At 36.4% G+C, this 26965-nt stretch overlaps 1 protein-coding gene across 6 annotated transcripts in view; it reads left to right on the plus strand.

Moving 5' to 3' along the window:
* Window positions 1-26965, plus strand: part of SEMA5A (semaphorin 5A) — a 314081-nt gene that overhangs the window by 154398 nt on the left and 132718 nt on the right. For all 6 annotated transcript variants that reach the window (XM_030230394.2, XM_030230426.2, XM_018907145.3 and 3 more), the window contains 3 exons: window positions 14828-14890; window positions 20690-20788; window positions 21926-22139. In XM_030230394.2, coding sequence (XP_030086254.1) covers window positions 14828-14890; window positions 20690-20788; window positions 21926-22139 — 376 coding nt within the window. The remainder of the gene's footprint in view (window positions 1-14827; window positions 14891-20689; window positions 20789-21925; window positions 22140-26965) is intronic.

Consider the following 26965-nt stretch of genomic DNA (forward strand, 5'->3'; position numbering starts at 1 on the left):
GTAATGCTTTGCTTCTCCAGGCTTTGCCAGTAGGCTCAGAAATACTGCTCTGGACAGTTTACAGCCAGCAGTCAGGGTGGTTGAATTCACACACCAGACCTTACATCTTTGTTCCCTCTTTATTATTTATGATACAATTTTTGATTATTTACTTGATAGAGACATCAGCACTGATGGTTTCTTGGATCTTCCTGGAGCCCATTTTAGAAACTGTTTTAATAATTTTAGTATTATTTTGCTGTTTTCCAGACCTCAAGTACCAAAGCATTTGCAAGCTGAATGTCATACACTGTTTAGTACTTCAGCACTTTCCTCTCTGAATTACTTTTAATATTCTTGAACAACAAATCATGCTGAAAATGTGTTGCTTTTCATTTTGTCTGTATTCTATAACTTCTTGTAACAACACTATAGTTTAAGATGAGAGTTTTTCATCAGCAGCCCTGCATATTCTGGGATGAGAACTTCCTTGAGCTTCCCTCATGCTGAACTTGGGCAGGGGGAGAAATATGTTGGGTTTTTTTTTTTTTTTTTTTGTGTGCCTTTATCTTAATCACTTCTTTGATCTTTTATTGCTTCTTTGAACTGTCAAGACTCCTGCTTTTAATGTGTTTGAAGGACTTACTCGTAATATTTATGACTTTTTAAAATTATTCTTCAGTGCTTTGTTTTCTTTATGTTGACACTGCTTTAGTTTTTAGAAAGACGCTTACTTCCTTTTGTTAACTACTCCTCTCCTGTTGTTAATCTGTCCCAAGTTGCCCTTTGCCTCAGGTTTGTTTTGTTGTGTTTTTTTTTTTTTTTTAATTTTTGCAAGGTAGTGTTTATGTGTCTCCAGCAAGGTCCCTTAAATGCTGCCAGCAAAAAATTTAACTCTCAGCTGCCTGACCTAACTCTTTCTTATCATACTGCTTCCTCCTGAAGTTCCCTTTCATGAAGCAAACATGCTGCAGTACCCACGTACATATTGGTTGCTGCTACAGTGCTATTCCTGCATGCTGCTCAGAACAAAGTTAAGAGCTGCTTTTTCACTCTTCAGCCTTCTGTTAAGTTGCTTCATAAAAACCGTGATTTTTGTTTAAATATTTACTCTTGCTGCCAGGCTATATTGTTAGGGCTGTCCAGATTTTACGAGGATAGCTGAAGCCTGCCATTCCTACTGTACTCTCTGGCCTCAAAGGATTCCTTACAATATGTCTTTGGGGAAACTACCTTTTGCTCTGGAGAAGATGCTTCTCTATGTTCCAAGTCTCTTCCCAGCAGACCACTGGAGAGAGGTTTTCCATTTTATCTTTCTACTTCTATCCTTATTGTATTTCAAGAATTAACTTTGAAGATGATGTATAGCATGGATCCCTCTAAAAGTGTCTCAGCTTCTTTTGTGAAACACATGATGATCAAATCTCTACCTAACTTCACTTTGTTGGCATATTTGCTCCCATACACGTAAGTGTAAGTAGAGAGAGCCCAACATTAGATAATTTTCCTCTCCTGCTCACTCACCTGCTATGATATCACTGGATGATCTTTCTTGGGCATGGCACTGTACTGGAGTATTCCTGAAGGTCATCTCAACATATTCCTATATATCTTTATTTAGTTCTTCAACAGTTTAGTGCTCTCCCTGTCCCTCTGTAGGTGTTTAGAGTGAACCCAACTGCACCGTGTGATTTTCTCAGGAAAGACCAAAGGATGCATTTCTGCCTGTTCACTAGGGCACATATTCATGTGTGGTAATGAGATTCTTTGCCTAAATATAGCATATTTACTCTGGCTGCCACTAATATTAGCTAGTGCCCTCTCTTCATCCACTCTTCTTCCACTTGTGGTGTTTGGATTGAGGACCACGTGTGAAACCTGAAATGTGAGAAAATAAATTAAAAACTGTGGTAACTTCTTTTGCTAAGATGCAAAAGAAATTCCCTCTGTACTCCCTGTGCAGCAAACAACATTTGCCCTTTGTTTGCAGAAAGAAGTCAACCTGTTGATATTTTGGGTTTGTTCTGTGTTGTTTTGATTTATACAAGTGCATGTTGCAGTCTGGAATTGAATCAGATTAGCGTTTGTGGAGAACTGACCTCCTCAAATAGACAAAACTTTGATAAAAGATGTTATTGTGGTGGCAACAGTGGGAGGGATTTCCAAGCATGCATTTTAAGTATGTTTAGGCTGTTACCAAATCAGAATTGCTATCTGTTCTCTGCCTTGCATCACATCTGCATTAACCACCCTCCCCCCCACCCAGGATTCTTAAGATACCAATCTCTCTTCATTAAACCAAGAACAAGAGCCAAATGATTGAGATTCCTGCTTGGCTTATCAGATTTGGAAAACTGGCATCCTTCTGGCAGTAAGACATAACAAGCTACATCTATACCAGAAAAATAATGTGTGTTAGAAAATAACTTTCAGTTAGCATAACATCAAACATGATTTCATATTTAGATTGAGATTAAAACACGTATTGCAAATGCATTACCCCATTTTTTGAGACAAGTTTGTGGCTTTTTATGCTAGGATTACTGTATACTAGAAGTTGTTCCTATGAATATTAGGAAGCCTTTGTGGAGTTATGGACTGGCTAGGTCAAATGTGGTAATTTTATTAAAAAATTTGGTGAGTTAGTTGCACTATAGAGGAATTCACGGGTATGTATAGAAGGAAGGAATTTAGTGTATGAGTAAAACATTAATTCCCAACTGCCATTAATCCAATGCAGCACTTTGTTGCCAGTGGGTTTGTGACAGTGGAGTAAGAGAAGATGAAAACTAGCAAAGAAATGCGTATGTCTTCCTCTTGCTCTTCCTTTTTTTCCATACTGGTGTGATAGCTTTTATTTTGCATTACTTTTAATTTAGGTGCTTTCATATTCTGTAATGGAGCTGTTTAGTTTCAGCTGTAAGGGGGGCAGTTCCTGCTCTACAATGAGGCATACAGCCATCTCATTTTGTGGTACACCTTTTTTCTTGTATCATTGACTCATGTGCTTCAATATTGCTGTTACTGGTTTTACTGTTACTGCTGTTACTAGTTCTAGCAGTTCATTTTTAGGGAATACCTAATATTCTTGCCAAAGGCATTTTTTTTAATGTGCAGAAGAATTTATTTTGAACAATTGAGTTTTCTTGCCTGAGGACATCAGCCATCCCAACAAAATTATTGAGATGTCATTTAATTATCCCAGAAAAATGAGCAAAAAAATACAAGATCCAGCTCAGGTACGTTCAAAATTTTTATTCTGTCGTGCTACTCTATCTAATAACTTTGTAAAATCAGACGTTTTTAACAGTTGTGCACAGAATACAACTTCTCAAAAAGCTGCCTACCATGTTATCTTATTTTCACCCCAATCACTTTGTGATTGTATGTGTGGAATTTAGGAAGAGCAATTTTTTGCAAATAAAACAATTGAAAAATTTCATTTTTCACTACTGTCATTTTTACAAAAAAAAAAAAAAAATTTTTGCTCGTATTTCCCTCTCTAGCAGAGGAAGATTTCAATCTGAATGGAGAAGGTTTCAAAAAGTTGGAAAGTATCAAGAAGAGTAAGAAACAGATTATTTTACTGAAGATGCATTGATTAGTTATAAAAATATGAAATGTTTTAATGGATATTCTCCATTTTCACTCTGCTCCAGTCTGTTGTGTAAGAATAGGAACAGGCATATATTTTTGGAAGAGTGATTGAAATTGAAAGAAGGGATAAAGTGTCCATCAGAATCAATACTTTTAAGAGCTACTGTATCTGTGAGAGCATTTTTTTTCCCCTCAAACTGATTTCTGACAAATGGAGAGCATTGTGAATGAAGATATTCACAGTGAATTTTAGGTGATTTGAAGACAGCACACAAACTATTACCAAAAAAGTGCAAAATGGAAGAAAAATGGAAAAATACATATATAATAATTTTGGTTTTAAATTATATCATTTTATATATATATACATGTATGTAAGGTATTTCTGTAATCTACACAACCATATAAGAATTTCAGTTTGGAATGATATGACATTCAAATGTTTAGAGTGTTTTGTTTCTTCCGTTTCTCAGTGGAGTTGACTGGTCCTTGCTTGCACTCAACTCATATTGGAATTTATTTGCCACATCTCAATGTAGCACAGATTCTGTGGGATTATTGGGAAGTGTTTCCTAACAGAACTGCAACTTTTGAAACCTCTTTGGCTTAAAAGAAAAAGAGTCTTTAGCTATGAATATCATATGGAGTAGGAAAAATTGTGGGGAGGGCAGAGTGACAAGTTATGGCTCCCCATTCCCTAAATCCCTGCACTGCTGGTGAGGAGGAGGCAGAGTCCAGATTGAAGGGATGACTTTGTTCCTGTGAAAAGCTGGTCATAGTTGTGGTGGGAAAGTGTTTTAGCTATGTCTGTTTCTGACCATCAGACTCTGTTCTTAATTGTCAATAAAATGAATTCATGAGAAAGAAGCTGGGTGGGCACCTGGCAGCCAGCCAAGCTGCCTACATTCTGGCCTGCTTGCTAAATGTACACACTTTCCAGTTTCTGTCCTGTCTTCCCTCTGCTTTTTTCAGAAACTGACAGATTAATACTGAACATATCCAAATTCAAAGCACCACATTTAACACAGAATACTGGTAGTCTGGATTAATATAGACAAAAATTGTGCTATTTCTAGGAACATGGGTAGAAAGGAATGCATTGTTTTCATCCAGTCTTAATCTTAGTCTTAAAATTAAGGTGTTGCTGATGGGAAATTTCTATTGCACTTGAGGAAAGGGCTGTGTAGGTTCCCAAGTCACAGTTAACATCCAGGCCAAAAAGATGTCTCTGCTCAGGCTTTACTCGCCATACAGAGTAAGCAAGGTTTTTGTTTTGGTTTTGACCTGTTTGTTTTTTTTTTTTAATTTAATTTGTAGGTTGTTGTTGTGTTTGTGTTTTTTTTTTTTATTTTTTTTTTGTTGTTGTCGTTGTTTGGGAGGGGCATTTGTTTGTTTTTTTTAAATTATTTTTGTTTTATTTTTTTTACTTTCATTGTTGTTTGGTTTTGCTTGGGTTTTTTCAGCAGAAATAAAGATTGTCTTTTATTTTTCTCCCCTAAGAATACTGAGATGTGTTCATTTTTATATACCTTGAACTTATAATAGAAAATTAATTTTGATTATTTGAATTTTTTGACTTTGCAGTTTTGTAGAGATGATCTCAGAACAGCCTGATCTAAGTTTCAGTAAAAGCTAAAGTGAATGAACTTTAGTTTAATTCTTAAGTTCTTCAGTGTTTCAGACATATGCTTAGGGGATTTCCTATTTCTAAACTACTGTGTGGCTGCCCCTTTTCTGTAGTGGATATTAAGAATGTTTACAATTTCTTGCCTTTCTTCTGTTTTTCTTAGACAAAACTTGCTTTGATTTTGGAGAGCTTTGCTCTAGTAAAAGCTCTGGGATTTGTTGCACTGACTTCAAAAGATTTTCAGCAGAAAAAGCACAGGAGAATTTGTAAGAAATAATTCCTAGTAATAGATTTTGTAACTTTCTGTTTATAATTATGAACTAGCTTCCAGTATAAACCACTGTTAAAGAGATAAGAGCTATAACATACCTATCAGGGGACCAGTTGTTAATAAGGTGTAATTTGAAAGGGGAAAGCTGATGATATCTGCAAAAGGAAATAAGAGCCCCAAGGCTGCACAGAAGTGCCTCATTACCAGTTGCACTGGGCATTCTGTTGAGTGAGTTTTATTTATCTTGTTTTTATAGTTACTTGTGCTGAGCTTTCAGAGACATAGGAAGAAAAATACCCAAGTACAATATTGTTCTTCTAATGCAGCAATCAAAGAGTTTCTAAATCAAGAAATATGGAAAAGAGGCTACAGGAGTAGAAGAATATTACACAGCTGTTTCAGGAATAAATTTTTCTGTCGGCCTCCCTGTGTGAGATATGACTAAAATTTCTGTGTGTCACTGAAATTTAGGAGATCCTTTTCTCAGCACTTGAAAGGATCTGAATCTAAAAGTTGTGTAGTTTCCTACAAACCTACAAAGTCAGCAGGGAGGGAAATAGGAGGGGAAAAGTTGCAGATGAATTATTAATATATGATTGTTTTAGTGACTGCTTTCCTAAGATTCCTTGTCAATGCTGAATGAGATAAACACCTTCATATGTAACAGGGGTATGTTTTCCCTTGAAGCAGCTGTTCCATTGTCCCTGCAAAAGTGGCCAATTTGGATCTGAATGTTTGTCTTTTAAAAACTGGATAGAAATCACCCACCCATTTAATGTTGCTGCTACGAGGTTGCTAGATGTCCCTGACCTCCGCTAATTAATAACTTGGATGATGTTCAACACAGAACCTAGGGGTGCAAAGTTCTGTGTGCCACTGACATTGCTCCAGACCATTCACTTGTCCCAAAACAAGAGAGAAGGGCTCTTAGATTCAGGCTTCTTCACAGCCTCACTCTTATCTCACATCTCCACCATGAAGTTGTGATTTAAAGCTGGATTCCAGGCTCCCTGGTTCCCGCTGCTCCTTCCATTCCAGTTGGAGTACACAGTGTTCCCATGAAGACATTTTCATATTCTGAGCAGATATCCCCCTTAGTCCTGAGGCTCCTGTTTGTCTCTCTCACCCTTGATTTCTGTATAATTTAGCAGTGCAGTTACACTCCAATGATTTTCCTATTAGCTATAGGTTCAAGATTTCTGATTTTAATAAGCATCTTTTGCATTTTATGTCTAATGAGAATTTTTCTCAGCCTGCTGGGGTTCTTTTGTCCAACTCCACAGCTCATGATATTATCTACATCTTGATAACACTCACTTATGTGCCTCTACTTTTTATTCTTCTCCATATTCTTGCTATTTTGTTTCTCATGTTATTTAGCATTTTTCAAATTAAAGCAAATTATTTTAAAGTAAACATAACAAAAATTGAAATTTCCTTATTCCATCTTTCCCTTGGTGAATTTTCAATTGTGCTGTCATCAACTGTATTGCCAAATCTTTGGAAAATTTTTTTTTTTTTTTCCTTACTCTGTTCAATTATGCTCAGTCCACTTTCTAGATATCTTATATATTTATGTGTTATCCTTAAATGGGAAAAAGAAAACTTAATCTTGATTTTCACAATCACATTTCTGGGCAATTAACTTAACCAGAAGGATGTAGAATTTGGGTCTCTTCGCTGTTGAAACATGTATTTTTTTTCACTAACTTTTCACTGGGCAATCTACATGAGTTGGTGGCTTTTACATTTCTTCAAAGAATAGCATTCTACTTTCTCTGTGCTTTCATCTATCTAAAATCTTCTTATCTAATTTTTTGCATATTTAACAGAAAAAATATGCATTTTGAAGTTTCTTCAACAGATTTTGTCTCTTTGCTGTCTTGTGAGATACCACTTTTAAGTTAACTTTAAAAAATATTTTTATTATTGCAGATAACAGTTGTTGTAAAGCATAGTATTTTCTCTAGAACTGTAGATTGATATTACTGTTGACAGAATCAAGCCTGTCATCCCTAAAGCCTAATGACAAGGCTGTTTAAACAAGTGAAAACAACAAGTGGAAATTGTGATGAAGTTCTTCTTTTTCTAATGTACGTTTATGCAGACATGAAGAAATACTTTTTTTTTTGTAATTTCAGTTATTCAGTATTACTTAGAAGATGTTAATAAATTTCATCCTCCAGTGTATGTCTCAGGTTCAACTGAGGTTTTTTCAGCTCATGCCTGGAAGCTGTAATGCAGCTGTCTTTGACATCCCAGGGGAAAGATACAGCATGTTGGCCACATATTTCAGGAAGGTTTTTGATTTGTAGGAAGCAATCTGAAATGCTACAGCTTCCTTGGCTGCCTGTGACTGAAAACTGAGGGCTGGTGATTGCTGGGCACCCTGCATCAGCTTGGCTGTCTTCATCAGCCTGTGAGCATCGGGCAGGATTGCCCACATTCCAGTGCTGTCTCTTCCTTTAAATTTCCATGCAACTTATTAGCAATGAGCAGGTGTACAGGAAAAAAAACAAAAAAACAAACAAGCAACTTCTGCTTGCCTGTGCTCAACATTTTATGGCAGTCCAGTACCAGAGGACTCTTCTTACCACTTACTTTGAAAACTTAGGGGCTTGAGAAATATGAAATTATATTGAAATTCCTTTCATTTCATTGGAATAAAGAGAATCCTGACATATCAAGACCTAAAAGTTTAAAACACTATCAGTAAAAAAAGTAACATAACTCAAAATGTTGCTTTCAAAAGGTCTTGGAGCCTACTAAAGTCAATCTTATTTGAAAAAAAAAAACAAACCAGGAAGCATGTCAAAACTCAATGCGGTAACACAGATGTTAAATCTTAAAGGATTCATATGTAATTTATTCAAAACATTAAATTTACTATATGTAGTATAATTTCAGAATGTGCATTAAAGATGTGTTGTGAAATCTCATTCCTACCTGCTGAATGGCTGCCAAGTTTGGTAGAGCAAGAACATTTTGTTGTTTTATCCCTGCAGCACAATCCTGCCTTCAATTTTTAAATGTCCATAAAAACTGTAAAAGCCTCCAAATGCCAGATTGGAACAATAAAACTTTGAAAGTCACAGTGCAACAGTTTTGGGTTTTTTAATAACTCTCTGGGAGCAGGATTGAGAATCCTAGTTCCAAACATACTCAAGTTCTGAGTTTCTAGCTTCTAGGTTTGGAATTTCATTTTCCTCTCAAACTGTGTCTGTTAAGTGTAAAGCAAGTGGATATTTTGGGACATTTTGAAATCCTTTCAGAAGACAAAGAGGGTGGATAGGTAGCTGGCATTTGTGATAGCTCGGTCTTGAGCAGAGTCCTGTGACATTTTAGCCAATGGAGTGGCCCAACCCTGAAGGTTTGTGAAAGTCTTAATAACTCTGAATTCTTCTCTAATATGGTTATTTTTTTTCTTTTATCATATTAGCTCTGAAATTTTTTCAACAACTGTTTATTTGCATAATCAGTAAATCAGATGATTAAAATTTTGGCTGCTTCATGAATTGGCAGGGTATGTACTTCTCATTTTTTAATATACTTCAGGCTAGTATATTTGGAATAAAATTAAGTTGACATCAGCTCCTTGTAGCCATATAAAGCTTTAGATATTACTTGGTTTAAGTACAGAATTATATATCTATCAGGGGATCCCAGTTCTAACTGAATTCCTAAGCCTGGAAATTTCAAGCCTGATTTTATGTTTATTTCCATACATTTCACAGTGCTTACTTTATAAGAAACTGTAATTTTTTAACTGTGGATGAACAGTAAAAGCTGATTCTGAACAAATGAAAACACACATGATGTTATTCCCAGGAAAATTGGCTGTTACATGTGGCAAAAAAAAAACCAAAACTTGGAGACAAAATAATGCAGTGACTGTAGCCAATTAGTAAAGTTGTCCATATGGTGCTGGACTTCTTGTTTGAGCTGCTGGCCTATCATTTGATGTGAAAGCCTAACCAGGATGCCTTAAGTCCTCAGAAACCAGCTTTTCCTCTTTTCTTGTGAGCCAAAAGGGGAAGCTATATTAATAGGAAGCCCTTTTTTAATAATTTGCTCTTGTTTTTAATTTAGAGAACGATATTTTCAAAGATATTTGTCAGAAGCCTATTGGCAAGACAGGCAGCTCCAGCAGTAATGGCTGCAAGGATGAGGGGTCATGACTCTGTGGAAAGCAAGGAAAATGGCTCCTGTGTAGTAGAGACAGGTATAAATCTTCCCTAAGTGGCTTTGCCTATTTGCTGGAAGCAAGGATGTCATTATCCCTAAGCATGACTTTAAACTTCTGGTAACCATCAAAACCACCACTAACTCTGCAGCTGCTAATTTGCTGCTAATGTCTTGCTGGTGTTCTGCTCCGTGGCTGCATTCTTTCTTTGGGTTTATGATCCTGACACTTTCTTTATGGTCTCTTTAAATTCAGCTTTTGGAATCCAGCATCCAGAGCTAATTAGGCAGGCTGTAAGACACCCTCGCCAAGCAAGTCAAAACATTTTGAAGCCATTCCATGGCTGGACTTGATGTGAACAGTAAGGAGATATTGCTCATGTTTGTTGACATATATTATTATGGTTATTGCCATTATACCCCACATCCCCAGAGTATTGTTTAAATACATGAAACAAGAGATGAAAGCAAGCAGATAGTGAAAAAAGAAAAAAAATCCCAGGAAATATCATGTACTTGTTAGTTTTTGGCATTGTGTAATTAAACCATCTCCTTTAATGTTATTTTTGCCAGTATCTAATTAGCAGAGCCATCTGCCTAAGAAGTGCTGGACCATCTGTCTGGAATACTATTCTGTTCATTTCTTGGTTCTTGACTAATTAACTTCTTTCTCTATGAAATGTAATAGTACATTCTGTTTCTTCATTTCCAAGTTCCTATATAAATATATATATGAATGCATACTTTCTACCTGTGTATGTTTTGAATATCTGTGTAGCTACAGGAACACAATTCTCCCAGGGGGTCTGATTGTACTCAGTTATGTGTGCAGATTTTACTGTTGGTGAAAGCCACACTTTTTTTGTTTCCCTGTTGGTAAAACAAATGCATCTCTCAATCAGATAATTATAATTGGCCAGTCCTTTATTGACTATGTTCAAATCTCAAAATTCCTGTCTACGTTTACAATTAAAGTTAGAATTATAGAAAGGGGCCACGTAAAGTTAAGTATGTAGGGCTCTGATTTTTTTTTTCCTGTTATAGTTTGTATTTTTCTGGAAAATTATGTGATAATTTAGGTTGGAAGGGACCTCCAGATGTCTTGCCTGGGGACTTCCTTTGTTGCTGCATGTTGGGCAACAGAGAATCCCTTGTAAGATAATCCCTTGACAGTTACTGCTATGAACATTATTTACTTTTTCTACACTTTCCATGTTCCTCTTTTAGTATTCTTCAAAGGTATTTGGAGAAATCACTTTAAATTAAAGATTGGCTTTCAGTTTTAGTTGGAATTAATGTCTTTGCAATTATTTGTTTTAATTTGCTGAAGATAAAATAGTATAACTTCTAAGAGGGACTCTTACTGTTCATCCAGGGAGGTTACTAAAATATATCTCTTCTTCCAAAGAACATTATTAATTTCAAGAATGTAATTTTTAACTTTGCATATATATGGCTGTGGAATGCACATTTTTTTTTTTTTGTTCTGAAGATAATAGTTTCATTACATATTCTCGAGTTGGAATTTTCTTTCTTTGCTGGCTGGAATTTCTCTCCTCCTACTACCCCTTGAAAATGCCAGGAGAGATTTCATCTGAAGTTTTGAAATTGTTTATAAACATCAATGTTTAAAACACTTATACAGTTATTTACAGCTGAGGTTTTTCAGAAAGCTACTTGCCATCAGTTTGAAACTTGAGTTCAAGCTTAGAGTGTGCACCAAAGCCTTGGTTTTGTTCAGTCTGATTTTATGTCAAATTTGTATGGACCTTTGTGGTTCATGCATTTTTTTAACCTAAGAAAATAATATGTGTTCAAAAGTGAGCTGTGACAGCCTCGTCAGAGCACACTGGGTTAAGTTCAAGTTTTATCTTTCAAGTGCAATATTTAGAATTTCCCACTTTGACTTTCACGGCGTTAAAAATCCCACTACATTACATAATTAAGGTTTATTTATGTGTAAGAGAATGTATTTACGAAGAAGACTGGGAAATTAGGAGCATGCTAAGTCATGTCATTACATTTATAGAGGTGCTTGAAAGACCACATTGATCACAGGATTCAGAAAAACCATATCATTGAAAATATTGTCAGCTTGCTATCAGAACCAGACTGGTGTGCCACCTTAACCCTCCACCTTAACCTATGCAGCTGTGTTCTCTGTAGAGATGTGTAGTAGTAGCTGTGTATGACCTGTCCTTATTTTCTCTGACACTGGCTTTCAAATCCCTGTTTACTCTTTCCCCAGAGAGAACAAACCTAAGTGTCTGTAATTTGGTTGAATGAACTTTGTTGCCAGCTTAAGTAGAATTATAACATTAATTAAAACCAGCACACTGAATGCTGCAGGTTATAATTTGAATGTAAAAAATGAAGGTTCTCATTAAGAAAAGTAGAAAAAAAAGTATCCTAATAGGATAAACCTTAGCTGTATAAATCTTTGTAGTGAATCAAATATCCAACATGGTTTGCATGTCATATCTGTACACCTCCTCTGAACTTCATGGAAATGTCATCAATCAGTATTAAGAAGGAGAATATGTCAATTGAAGGGAAGCAGTGGATAACAGTAATATCTGTAAACATAGTTTTGCACTTGCTTTCTAGAATAATGCAATCCTTATGTGTACATTTGGTCTTTCAGAATGATAATCTTCAAGTCATAATCTTCCAATGGCAAAACTCACGTTGTTATTATTCATTTGGGACATTTTGTTTTCTCTGTGTGTGCTGAAGATTCAGGACACATTTTTCCCAGGTTCTTTTCCCACACCGAAATGACATTTATCTTAAAGAGTTTTCTACCTGTCTTCCTCCTGTACAGAAGCATTACACTGTGTTGAATATCCAAATTTTTATTTTGTGGGAAACTCCCCAGAATTTCCTTAAGATTAGAAGGTAAAAAGAAAGGAAGGTCTAGGAATAAATGTTTGCCTGCATTACTGAGCTATGTGGGAGCCTTAGGGACCAAAGTACAACAGACTGAACTACTCAGCTCTCTCCAGATGCCAAATGTTTTATTTGCAGCCTCCTCTATTATTATCTCCTCTAGCAGTGGAACCAAGGGCTATAGGACTATGAGTACACTTGGTTTCAAAGAGGGGAATTTGTCACCAGTGTGTCTGCATTTATTTCTTGGGCACATAGTATTACTCCTTTCAAGAAAATGTTTTCATGAATAGGGCTTTCCCAGAGAGTTGGCCATTTGGTTAACTTGCAAACAAATATATCTAGTTGTTGCAGTTTATTCTGTTTAGGTTCTTGAATGTGCTGTTAGCTATGATATCCAGAAATATTACATTATGTTTTAATATTTCACATCCTTCTCCTTCAAATTACATTTACTGCTGACTTAGAGCCAATTGAAAGCTGGGTATTTTGTCACTGAAAATTGATTTATGATAAAAATTTTGTATTTAATGCAATCTTTTTTCCTTCTGTTTGTGCCTAACATGTTTTTCTCAGTTCAGTTTTGGCAAGAACTTTTCATTCAAACCTCCCTTTAAAGTCCCCATATTTCACTCTCTTTCTACTCTGACCTCCTCCTGGTAACTAACTCTTGTGTTTCTCCAGGCATTTGAAACTTTTTGTGTTGTTCAGAGATAACATATTCAGCACTAGTGCCTTATGACATGGAGGTTCAGTGTGTCCTAATGGATTGATTAGGAATTCAGTTGGTCATCCTACGATCTCTATTACAGCTGTGAATTGCTTTTTGCATTACCGAGTCAAAAGAGTGAGGTCATTGCTGCTTCTTTATCTGACTCAGTATGAGATTTCTTTCATGCTGCTAGATATGGTTTGTTATAAATTCTAGGGTCATTCACCAGTGGATTCTTCCAGAAGTTTTCAATGTATTCCTCTGTACACCATACTCATTTAGCATTGCAAAAGCAAATGCTGTAAGTAGGAAAGTTTACGATGGAGGAAGAGAAATAATTACATTAGTTTTCACAAGAAGGTTTTTTTTTCCATGAAGTGAAAAACACTCATTCTTGGACTTGTTGAAACACAAGTACTCTGAAGGCATTTTCCCCCTTAATTTAAACAGGCTTTCACCCTATTATTAAATGGACAGTCTGCTTGCTATTAATGCAGTCTCCATTAAAAGACAGGTCAAAAATATTTTCTATATTAAATCTGGATAAATGGTCTTTCATTATTTCCTTGTAAATAAAAATGAAAAGGCTGTGGTTTCAGTAATTAGGCAGCAGTGGTTGCTTCAGAAATCTCAATTCTTCTTGATAAAATGTGCTTTGTGGCATTTTTATCTGAGGAACATATGGATGTGCACCATTTAAGGTGAAAGAATGCAGCCTGATTTAAAATGCACTTTGACTACACAGGCATATACAGGCATTCAAATATGTACATGTATTGGCACATTAACACCAAGCCTGCAACCTGCTCCACTGAACAGCAAAGTTTGTAAGCCGTAGCTGCTGAATGTTAGATATGGAAATAACTGGAATTAACTCATACAGTGAAACTGTAGTAATGCAGACTAGGCTTTACAGTCCTGGCATAAATCTGTTGAAGCAGCGAGACAGCTCAAAAAATGAGGATAAATTGCTTCTGCTCTGCAGTGCTCTGTTTCACTGTTGTCTTGTATGTCTCTTCCCATGGCTTCTTTCTCTGAATGGATGTTTTAGTGCTTCTGATTAGTGCTGCAGTCATACCTTTAGAGGCTAAAATCTCCATTTGATGCTTGAGATAAATACTTCAAAAAGTGCAATAGGGCACACTTTCCCATCAAGCAAGGTTTCTCAGCAGAGCTGACCTCAGATGCTGTGGTGATGCAGCCTAACTCCGTTGGAGAAAGAGGTTCAGCCTTTCTGTGTGTTTCTCTATCTACCTACCCTCATAAAACTCACAATAACAACGAAAAAAGGCTAAATAGGATGCACGTAACTGTGGTTGTTTCTGCTGTTGTGATTGGTACAGTGAATCATGACATTGGCCAGCTTCCTTTTGGATTAAAATAATGAAAAATCTTCACCAGCAAAGCTACATTTCTAGGGAGAAAACTCTTAAGAGGCATTTATGGATAGGATCATCCACAGCTAATCATCAGTATCTCTGAAGCACATAACACAAACATGAGCTTAGAGGGCTCAGAGGTTTACATTTCTGGGTTTCCTGCATTTCTAACAAATTCCTTTTGGTTGCAGGCAGTGGAGTGGCAATGTGATGAAGCTACTAAAAGAGCCTGTTACAGTAAAGGCAAATCAAAGGTAAGCACGAGACAGGTGTTCTGCTTTAATAAAAATACTATGTCAATAGCAGATGTAATTCAGTGTATCAATCCCTACCTTATGCATTTTTGCTGTCTGCCTTTCTGAAGAGAGATGTAGGAGATAAGTCTGCCGCTGATGTGTAAGCAAAGAAATAAAGAGGAATATAGGGAGCCCGGGGTGAGAGATAGAGTCATGTGATTCCTGTCTGAAATGGCCATGAACTTCAGCTTCCAACAATTTACTGTTTTGACACCAAGGTTAAACATATGCATGTCATATGTAGTGAACTCTATTCTCACTTCGTTTTATGTGCTGTAAATCCTGAATAACTGTGTAATTACTTTGTAAAATTCTCAGTTTATATCCCTGTTTTTAAGATGCAATTTTATTAACTTTTTTATTTCCCATCTACTGGTACTATGAAGAAAATAATATTAAGTGCACTAACTTCTCAGACATTGAACTTGATGTATTTTTGAACTTAAAACCAATCCTTTATCTGGCCAACTGCAATTTCTATTATTCAGAACAGGAAAATGTAGTGCTAAGATGGAATCTTTGGCTTTGCCAACCTGAAGCTGGTTATCAAATTAATTATAAAAGCAATTAGAATTGCATGCATTCTATGTTTTTAATTTTATACTGTTTAGTGATTAAAGTTAATTCAACTATAACATAAAGGGAGAACACATCAAAAGTGATGAGTGCAAAAGAGCACACTTTTACTCAGTAGAATGTGTTGCATACATTATTGTTGAGCAAAACTCAAGAAATCCCAAGCTTCAAAAACATATTAGAACAGCTCTATCATCTAGTAGAGGAGGAATCTCTTCTGCATAGTTAACTAATCACTGACTTTACATTTCTTCCATTAAACAGTGAATTTCCAGCTCCTTTTTTGCTGGAAAATAAAATTGCAGGATATGATTGTGCTTCTGAGATAAACTTCTGAGGAAGAATGGCCTCACTTCTGAAGCAGGGCCATGTTACATTGTGAGGTATAGAAAAGAAAGGACTTTTGGAACCTTGTATTTTAAGGAAATGTTTAATTTTCTAGGTTGTTATTTTTCCCTAGAAAATTTATGCTTCAATATAACCCTCAAGCCTTTATCCTTAGCTTTCATATGACAACACTTGGAAGTAAGGGAATATGGTCAAGTGTCCGTAGAGAATGACACAATGCATTGATCAAGGGGCATATACAGTAGAAACTATTCTGGTAGGAATGCTATGTGTAACTAAACATATATATAAGGCTTCATTTCACAGTGATTTTCCAAGTTTAAGGCTGTGAGCACAGCATTCAGCTTGTGTGAAAGTCATAGTGCAGTGACTGTGATCTAACATGATGGATGGAAGTAATTATAAATTCGAGGCTATAGGAGTGTACTTTGGAATAATATGTTGACAACACTGTTACCACACATTTGATTCAACAGTGTAAGGCATCTGTTGCTACTAAATAATTTTGTTAGGAGAAATGCACAACACTGGTGATACACATTTAAAAATGGCCCTTAGTGTAGTTTTTCATTCATGCAGAGTTTCATTTATGCTCATCATACCCTTTTGAAGAGATGATGATTGGAAGTTAAGCTGTTGCTGTAAAATGGTATATGTGCAATTCAAATAATGACCTCTGCAATTGTTTCTTGGTATTGTTATTATTTGTGTAAAGATTTCATTTGTACCCATAGCCATGTTCTTCATTCCCAATCTAGAAGAGGGGTTTAGTCTTCATTACGTTCAAAATGCTGGAAGTAAATAATTCTCTTCTTATTGTTACCATTTGGGTTGGTTTTTTTTGTTTGTTTGTTTGTTGTTTTGGTTTTTTTTTGTTTTTTTGGTTTTTTTTTTTTTTTTTGTGTGCAAGCTTTGTGGCCTGAAAGCTTCATACGGGAGTTGCTGGAGAATGCAGAGATACTGCCTGAGAAAACTTACCCAGCTGGAACTACAACTGTCTTTTTGAACTTTTCATGCCTCTTCTGATTTCACTGATGTGGTCAAGGTTAAAATCAAAGATAAATTTATGACCAGAGAAAGAATAGAAAAATTATGTTTGTCTTTTATTGCCTCTTTTCCAAGACTAAAGCAAGGTCACTCTGTAGAAGGAGATGCATTCAGAGCCTTCCCTTGGAAAAACTGGGACTTATCAGATCAGGAAGAATTCATTCCAGTCCTGCATTGTGCCTCTTTATAGGAAATATCTGTAAACACAGTTCCAGTTACTGTTATCAGAAAAACTTGATTGCTTACCTGTTGTATAAATAAATGCAGCCCAAATTGATGAATTGCTGGGGGTTGCATTTCTGTAACATTTTTCAGGTGAATTCAGATTTCAGGGCAGACACCTGTAACTGTAGGAAGACAGGAAAGACTGGAGTCAAAATGCTAAGGCCAGCCTAGACTGTGGCAAAGGAGAGATGAGGATTGCAGGGATAGCTGTGGGTAGGTTATTCATTCAGATCCTGACTTCTGCAGAAGCTCTGCTGACCACAGAGCAGCACGAGGGCAATAAGTTCAGGTGGCAAAACCTGAACTCATTGCTTGAAAGTCACTTTAACTGATGGAGTGAATGCCCTGAAACCAGAAGGTGGCTTTGAACCCTGAAGCAACTCAAGTAGTTTTGAGATAATGGTCAGTGAAACAGGACTCTTTTTTTGTTCTTGAGAAAGAAGCTGCATGGAATTTTTGCCAGTGGCTGTTATCAGTTGTTCTGAGGTTTATGCTTCAGAAGCCAAGGAGGGAAAAGAGCTGAAGGCGAAAATATACAGGGACATCTGTCACATTTGACAGTGTAATGTGCACTTGACTTTTTGAAGGCTGATGTTTGTTACTCAGACTTCAGACATTCATCTACCAATTTAGACTTTTGCCTGAATAGCTAGTGGCTCCAAGAGTGAGCCATGCAAAATTGTGTCCTTCTGGCCAGCATGCGTTAGCATGTAGAAATCTGAAACACCAGAAAAAATTAAGAGAACAATTTTTTCTATTCATACTGACACTTTTGGTAGGGAATGTTAGAAAGAAAATATATAAATGCACTTGTTGAGAATGCCAAACCAATGAGAGGTTAAAAATAATAATGCTAATTGAAATTGTCTCATCTCTTGCTTATTTAAGATTCTAATGGCTGTGTGTGTTACTATCTGAACTTCCAATAAAACTATTTAAAAATTAAATGCAGGTATGTTTAAAATGTTATCCTATGCAAGAAATATTGCTGCAAGAGGATTATTATCTTGCAGTCAGATTGACCTTGGAGTGTCAAGGTTGTCTTAAGTAACTTCCCAGACTGCTTGGCTGCTGAGTTGTTTCTAATAGTCATATTTTGTGTCAGATATGCTGATAAACAAAAGTAGAAAGTACTTTCTAAATGTATTTCTTTATTTCAGATATATTTTTATAGACAAATAGGAAAGTATACGACATAGAGGTTGAGATGAACTGGAGCATAAGACTACATAAAAGATGGCTACCAAACCTAACACCACCCCTGACATAAAATATCCTTGGGTTTCAAGTCCTTTGCGACTTCTACAACAGGCATCTCATTTTTGCATGTGTCAGAAGTGAACCAGTACTGACAAATTTGACTTCAGAGCTAGAAAAGTACCTCTGAACAATTCTAATTACTAAATAGTGGAGTCCTTTTTCAGTATGTTTTGGGTGGTGATAATTTTATTCACGACCAATTTTTTAAAATTTTCCTTTGCATTAATGTGGATTTTTTTTTTTCAAATTAACAAAGTAGCCAATTAAGAAAGTTATTATTTAATTTTCCATTTTTTGCACTGTGATCCCAACAGGAATTCCATTTGAGATGTCTTATTTGCCCAGTTGCAATATGGATTGTTGTCTAGTTGGCACAGGACTTGGGAACATTAAAGAAAGAATCTTGTGATTCCCAAGAATGTCAGAGTTTAAGAAATTAGCATTATTTTTGAACCAAATGAGTGGGTGATCAGTGTGCAAGTAATTTGGAAAAGACACTATTTCAGGGAGATCTGGAACATGAAGAGGAGATGTTGGATGGGTTGTAATGTCAGAACCCACTTATTTTTCCTACACGTACATTCCATGCCTTGTTGCAAAGGGCAGTATGGAAATAGACCAGTGAATAAATTACTGTTTTACATTCTGAGAACTTCCTTGAGCAACCTTCCAATAAAAAAAACAAAAAACAACCCCCCACCAATAAATTACCTTCTAGTGCTTTTGTGTTCTTTTGGATTTTATTCCCTTTGAGTTAAAGCAGTCTGATAAGGAAACTGCCAAAACTACCAACACTGCCTAGTTGTGAAATAACTACTTTTTTAATAGCCTGTTGCATTGCCCAACTCAGTTATGTGGTTGTGTATTAGCTTATTGTGGCTTAAAGAATATTAATATGACAGTTTTATAAAGTTCAAAATAAAAGCTTCATATTTTTTACCCAATAGGAATCAAATCTTACTTCTAAGCTATTTGTACCTTGCCCTTAAACACTCAAAGAAAAGCATTTAGAAGCTACTTTTTTACAAGAAACTAATGCAGATGTGGATTTGTGAGGTATTTTTTCCAAGAGGCAATTTCTTTCCTGAGATTTTACAGGATTTTTTTGAATTTATTTTTAACTTGACTTTTATGAGGAAAGGTATAGAAGATAAATTGCAAAGATTTCTCAGAAACCTTTAAAGTATTTTCCCCATCTTCTTTTGCAGTCTATTTTGTGCCTGCTCAATTTATTTAGGATTATATTTGTTGTCTTCCAGGATGAGAGTCTATGTTAAAGATAAACAAGCAATCCATTTAATAAAACTGTAGGCCAGATAATGGGACTTCTATGCTATTACTCTTGTATGGATTTACTTACATGATTTCACTTAATATCGGCTAGAATTGCATAGCTGTATTTTCACAAGGTTTTTTTCAGACTTTTTATGAGACTATCTTGTGGTGAATGCTAGAGAGCATTCAAATGTAAGTTTTCAGGAGACTTTGTTTTCTCCAAACATATTGTTGATCATTTTATTGGATGCAGATATTCATTTTTCTCAAGAGGAGTGTTTGAATTTTTTCTTATAAAGTTCTGGGAGATTTTTGGTATGGCAGGACAAAGCTTTTTGTTTGAATTAACAGTAGAAATTGCTGTTGATTTCTAACTCCTCAAATGAGAGAGATGAACATCACAAAACCTTCACCCATCCTAATGGGGTAAAAAAATGTCAAAATATTCCTCAGGGTGAGCATCTTTGTATTCTGGTAATGAATTTTTTTGACAAACTCTGACTATACAGGAAATGAGATGCTTCTAATAAAACAGGGGACATTATGAAATAATGGTAACAAATCCACATCAGAACATCTCAAGAATTTTATTTTTACTAGTCTTACTATAGTTTCGTTACTGACAACCTTTGCTTTCCCCTTTTTCTCACAACTTCCTTTCTTGGCCTAATCTGTCTTTGAAATCAACATCTGATCTCCTGAGACAGTACTGTATTATTTAAGTCAGCATTTATCAGATCATCTATCTGAACTACCAGTTCAAAATTTAGCTAAGTCTTTGAAATATATCCTGAGAGGAAATCTTCAGTACTAGAGAGGTTTATTTTTATCCTATTAAGAACTTTTCAGAAAGTTGTATGTGAATAAGAAATCTGTGCATATTGTAATTGCTAACTCAGGTGTGCTTAAGCCTTGTTTACCTAAAACTTTTTTTTTTTAATAAATGACCACGGAAAGCAAAGTGTTATAAGTCTCCTCTGTACTCTGCAGTATGCCTGAATATATTCTTTGTTTTCTGTGTGGCAGGAGGAATGCCAGAACTATATTCGAGTGCTTCTTGTTGGAGGCAACCATCTCTTTACCTGTGGAACCAACGCATTCACTCCAATCTGCACCAATCGCACAGTAAGAGCTAAAATATTTTACCCCACAAGCTGGAGTCCCTGCTCTGAGCCAGCAGATTAAAAGGCAGAGCATGTTGGGGCTGGGAGATGGCTGTTTGGGTATTGATGGGTGAGCTGATGTGTAAAAGGCTGATTTAGGTGGTGGCAAGCCAAAAAGGAGAGCTAACCAATCTCTCTTTTGCACTCTTTTCCTCAGCTGTGGCACGAATAGTAGCTCCTCCTACATGCCAATTTTTATGAACCCTGTGTGTTTATAAGACTTCTGCCTCTGTCAGGTTTGATTGACATCAATAGGTTTAGTTATCAAATGTGGTTGGGTAGCTGCATTCTGTGTATGTGTAGTTCTGGAGAAAGGAGAGTACCTGTATTAGTGATTTCTGACTGGTGAGAATGAGAAATCTTTGCTGAGATCTGTCATTCTATGTTCAAAAAAAGCCTAATTGTAGCATCAGTAATAGTCATAATAAGTATAAAAATGTCACTGTTTGGACTCGGCTGCCTATTTGTTTCAGGAGGGGAGAATCACTTAAATACAAAGAACAGCTGTATTACTAAAAAACTCATTGGCAGATTTATTATATTAAAACCCATTGCACCTTTATTTTCAAATAGCATATTAGCATCATGCTGTGGTTTGTGGCTGAAAGTATTTGGGCAACTAAATCAGAGATGGTTCTGCTGAGTTGGAAAGCTCCTTTTCTTACTCTCATTTTTCATGTGAGATTTTTTTCCTAAAACACACAACAAAACAAATAATAGATTCTTGTTGTTGTTGTTGTTGTTGTCTGCTGTTGTGGATGCTGTATTGATTCTGCTATCAGGTTTGGTTTTATTTTTCATAATAGCAGTCTTTACAGAGGTAACTAATTTTTGAGCCCCTTCTAATAGAAAACATTTAGGCATGGTGGATAATGACTGACATGTATGCCTTACATCTCAAAATGGCAAAAGTGAGATCTGACAACAGCACAATAAGACTTTCTATAAGAGATAATTTCAGATTGATGTAGAGGTTGGCTACACACAAAAATAAAGTAGATAACAGGTGTTTATCATAGGATTTTGCTTGGATGGATGCAGCTTGGCTGAAATGATAATTTTCAGGTAATTTTAATCCCTTTTTCTAATTCTTTTACAGTTAAGCAACTTGACAGAGATACATGACCAAATCAGTGGCATGGCTCGTTGTCCCTACAGTCCCCAGCACAATTCCACTGCTCTTCTCACTTCCAGTGGAGAATTATATGCTGCTACAGCCATGGATTTTCCAGGAAGGGATCCTGCTATTTATCGAAGTCTGGGGGCCCTTCCTCCTCTCCGAACTGCCCAGTACAACTCCAAGTGGCTGAATGGTGAGTGCTGATGGACTGTGAGATTCATCTTTTTAATTCATGTTCATCATACTCATGGTATTGAAATTCCATTCTGAGAATCTGAATGTTTTTGGAGTATTGCTTATTTAACTTTAAAGTTATTTTGCTTTTTTATATATTATTTTACAAGTATGAGTACTATGGAATTTAGTTAATATAGCTGAAGATTGTAGATGTGCTCTTAAATACATGTCATTTTTGCAGGCACAGGGATGAGATGCACATACAGTGCTCTTACATGGCAAAGCTGAGTCAGCTTTGAGCAGCAGCTTGCACTGAGCATTCTTTCTGAGTCTCTCAAAAACCTAAGGCAGAAAAGAAACAGTTTAGAATGGACTGAATTCTCCTGGCTTTCCCTGCAGGTTCAGCCTTGACAAGAGGAAAAAGTTTGTCTTTCAAGCTGCTTAGGTGGCAGACTGACATTTTTGACACTTATTATAGCTAAAGGATAGGGAATAGTTTACAAAACATGCCACAAAATTGTGTTTACCAGTCAATTTGCTTCATGGATGTTAATCACATGATGAGAGTTTCTAGCTGGGAGAAGCTGCAAACAGGCAGGGATTCCTGAGATGTGCCAGACTGAGTTGCCATTTTGTTTATAACAAAATAAAGGAAGCAGATTCTTCCAAAATGAAAAATATTATTAAACATAAAGTTTGAAATTATGTATATTATAGTTTGCCCATGCCTGTTCCAGAAGAAAAAAAAATAAAAACTCATAATGCATGTTATGTGGCACAACAGTCACTATTCCTACAGTACATTTCATGTAATGATGGGATTTGTCTCATGTTGGAATTTAAATATAAATATAAATCCTTCTAGCTTCAGAACATTTGGTCAGCTGCAAGTAACAGATTTTATTTTGAAAATATCCATTCTCATATAATGTACATGCTGAATTGTGGTTATATGACTGGTTTATTTTATTTGAACAATGTACCCATCAGAGGTAGCTCACAGAAATTTGTGACCATTTCTAAAGGCTGAATGATTTTAGAATATTAATTATCAACAGCAAAAAAAGTCCTAAATTTTGTGCAACATAACAATTATAGCAGTGCAAAGGAAGTGAGGGGAAAGATGAAGTCATTGTATGTATATCCCTGGTCAGGCACCCTTGGTCCACACAGCTTGGTATTGGAACTAATTGCTGTGCCCCACCTGCGTGCTTTTATCAAAGGTAAAAACGTCTTCACACAGAATTTGCAGTTTAACTGGATATTTTTATGCCAAAGGCACGCTAAAATCCCCTCTAGGTTTCTCTAATTAATCATATTCACTGTATTCACATTTTGTCTATTAAAAGCTTCAGATGTACTCACACATTCTTTGTTAGAGTTCATTCTTGTGACTCAAAACTGTTTATAATTAAGTTACCAGGAAACTGTAGCTTTTATCTTTGGGGAGGAAGAACAAGATGAGTTTTGTAATTGGAGCCAGATAAAGTAAGTCCAATAAAAGACTGAAAGCAGCCCAGTCAACTATATTAAAGGGAGGGGTTATTATTTTCTGGGGTAGCTAGGAGTGAGGGATTCATCTGCTTGACTTGGGGATTCATCTGCTTTTATGTCAATTTGCGTGCTTTTATGATTCAGTGCCAAGAAGCTGCATTAGTTTGTCAGTGCTTGGATTGAAGGGAAGATTTTGCTGCTTTCACTGAGAAAGTAACACAGATCGATAATCCTGCAAGAAAAGTAAGGCATCAACTGGAATGGAAGCTCCCTAGTCAATATCTGTAATGCATCAGTAGCTCACAGTTACTGTAATTCAGCCTCATTTGAGGTGCTCATGTGCATGCATCTGTCAGTGTTTCCAATTCTTAAGTTTTCCTTGGAAGCACCCTGTTTTTTCTCACTTAGATTTTCTGCTCTGTGAATCATGTTGGACCAAATCAAATCATCTCTGGGGGTGATGGTTGTACTCTGAAACACAGCTGATTATCTTGTTCTGTGCTTTATTGCTATGCAGTAAAGACATTGTTGATTTTAGTGGCTAGCACAGCAAATTTGGAGATCTTCAATCCCATCAGTCAGGCAAAAAGGACATGCCTGTATGCTGAGGCAGTCTGCTCTTGTTGTTCACTGTACCTTTTGGTGCAGGATCTTGGCTTGAAAAGCTCTGAATCTTCATCACAGGAGAAAACTTGTTCCTAATCTTGTCAGAAGGTCTGTAATCACAGGAACAATGATATACAGTGTTGGGGGGGGAAATGGAGCTGATGTGTCAGGTGGCTTGTGTGAGATCTCATATTACCATGATGTGATTTCTGCTTCTGGAGTCACAGATTTCACCAATAAAATACATTTACATTGCTGACCCGAGTTCCCCATTTGTTCTGATTCAGCCAGAGTCACTTGTTTATTGTCGGGTCCTGCCTTCTACTGAGGGCTTGAGAGGCCTGGAAGCAATCCACATTAACCAAGTGCATAAGTCAGCAGCTATTCATTGAGAATCATTATGATCAGTTGCTTAATATTAGAAGGTTATGGAGAAATCAGGGAACTTTCATTTCTGAATTGTCATTTTCTTGATGCACTCAAGACTCAGTTATCTGGGGGGACACAGAGTTGTCAGTTAGAAGTGTTAATTACTCAGCGTATTTGTTAAATTAAGCTACAGAAGTATGCTGAGAGAAGATAACTGGAGGGAGAAAGGTAATTAATGTGAAGCACAAAGATTTTGAACAGGCACAAATCCAAAAAGTTAGATGGACAGCACAGCAACACTGCCAACACAGAAACCCTGTTTTTGACTGAATCTAGTTATTGTGGGATCATCTTTGAGGCTCTCTGAATGTACCGTTTGTTCACCTGCTAGACAACATGCTTCAAGATTTAACTCCCTGAATTTTGTCTGGTTTGGAAATTTTTATTTGCAAAAATGACTGTTCACCAAATGTTACAGATATCTGCACACTTCCCTAAATTTTTTCCTGTTTTGAAAAATCTTAGAGTGTGCTTGGTCATGTTGTCTTCATAGATGGAGGAAAGAAGCATCTGGTGGCATCTTGAGATATCTTGAATATCTCTGAATAAGATCAACCATTCCCTTTTATTTTTTTTTTTTTTTTCACTTCAGAACTTCCCTCTGCTTCTAGGAAAAGAAATTGTTCTGTTTACCAATGCTATTTCTGTCTTCCTGGTGCTCCTATAGAGAACACCAAATGCAGCTGGCCCAAAGGCAATGAGCAGTTTTTTGACCACAGTTGTAACCATGCAGGAATTCAGCTTGTCTCCGTGATGAGATGCCACTGAAGCACCAGGCTACTGTAGTAGCACTCACCTTAGTTCAGCAGGGGCTGGGCTGCCACAAGGAATTTATCAAGTGACCAAGCAGGGAGAGACAGCCTCTGTGTGATCCTCTTGCCAACCCTGTCAGCACTTTGCACCTACGTCACTGCTCTCAAAGGGAGCAGGATCACCCAGAGGAGTTAAAGGGAGCTGCAAACCAGCTCTCTCCCCATCCAACAGCCCTGCTGGCTGCAGGAGACTAAGCCTGCAAATGTGAAATACAGAACCAAACTCTCCTTCCCATGATGTCATATTTTGGCCATGTCTTTTCCCATGTAAAGGAAAATGTAGTGCCTGAAGTTACTCCTGTGAATATGGATATATGCACAAACAGATGAAGAAAGTGGAAGGACTGCTTACCAGTAATGTATTCTGTAACTTGTCCTGTTCTGCTGCCTACCCTCTCTTTCTCTCTGAATCCGTGTTCAAGTGTTTCTGTGCTCAAGAGAAACAATTTGAGGTGGTAGAGCACACACTGAGGGTTATGTCTAAAGCAGACATCTCTCCCACTGATTTCTTCTCCTGACCAAAGCAGTCAGCAAGACCCTGAGCTTCAGCCTGCTGCTCAGGTCAGTAAAGGGCAACATGTTGCTGGAATGTTTTAAAATTTCCCTTGTAGTGTTTCGTAAGAAGAATAGCCTGCCTTAGCTATAATTCCTGCCTTACCAGTCTGCTTTAGACATTATTAAATGATAAAAAATAAATTATTCTTTCATTAAACTGGCATGCTGTGTGTTTCAGTGTCTTTAAGCTGTCAGTGTAACAATGTTTGGATCATATCTGGAGTTGATATAGCACGCTTCTAATTAGACTTTACTGTAAGTGCAGCAGGGGCAGAACTTGTCACAGTTTTCTCTAAAGAGCAGAAGTAAATGTAATAGTTATATTTGCAGTCCACAGTTGCAGTGCATCCAGATTGGCAATGAAAAGCCTTCAGTGTTTAAACTTAGAAACCTTTTCTGTAGTCCAACATTTACAGTTAGTAAAGGTATTTCTCCATTCAATTCACCTCTTTAAATCACTAAATGTTATCTGATACCTCAGTGTGAAAGTTGGCCTTAGTCTGTTTGCTTCCCTCAGCCAATAAAAGGGCAAAACATTAAATTAAAAAAAAAAAGAAAGAAAAAGAAAAGGAAATCACTGTCAGTTTCATCACACGAAGAAACACTACAACATTTGGTTTCATAGTTTGTCAAATGCCTTTCCTTACAATTGCATGGGTCTCCAACTATCCTGAAATTATTTCAGCTGTTTTCTTTACCCTAGACATGCAAGGGTAGATGCTATTGGAAAATATTAAATAAACAAAATCTGTGTTCTAAATGTCATAACATTTCATCAGTGGGCAGATGATAAACAATTAAAATTTAATCCTGGATCAGATGTAGCTTTAAAATAAAATAAAATAAATAAAATAAAATAAAATAAAATAAACAAAATAAAATAAAATAAAATAAAATAAAATAAAATAAATAAAATAAAATAAAATAAAATAAAATAAAATAAAAT

The sequence above is a fragment of the Serinus canaria genome, chromosome 2 (assembly GCF_022539315.1).
Source record: "Serinus canaria isolate serCan28SL12 chromosome 2, serCan2020, whole genome shotgun sequence".
Classification (NCBI taxonomy): domain Eukaryota; kingdom Metazoa; phylum Chordata; class Aves; order Passeriformes; family Fringillidae; genus Serinus; species Serinus canaria.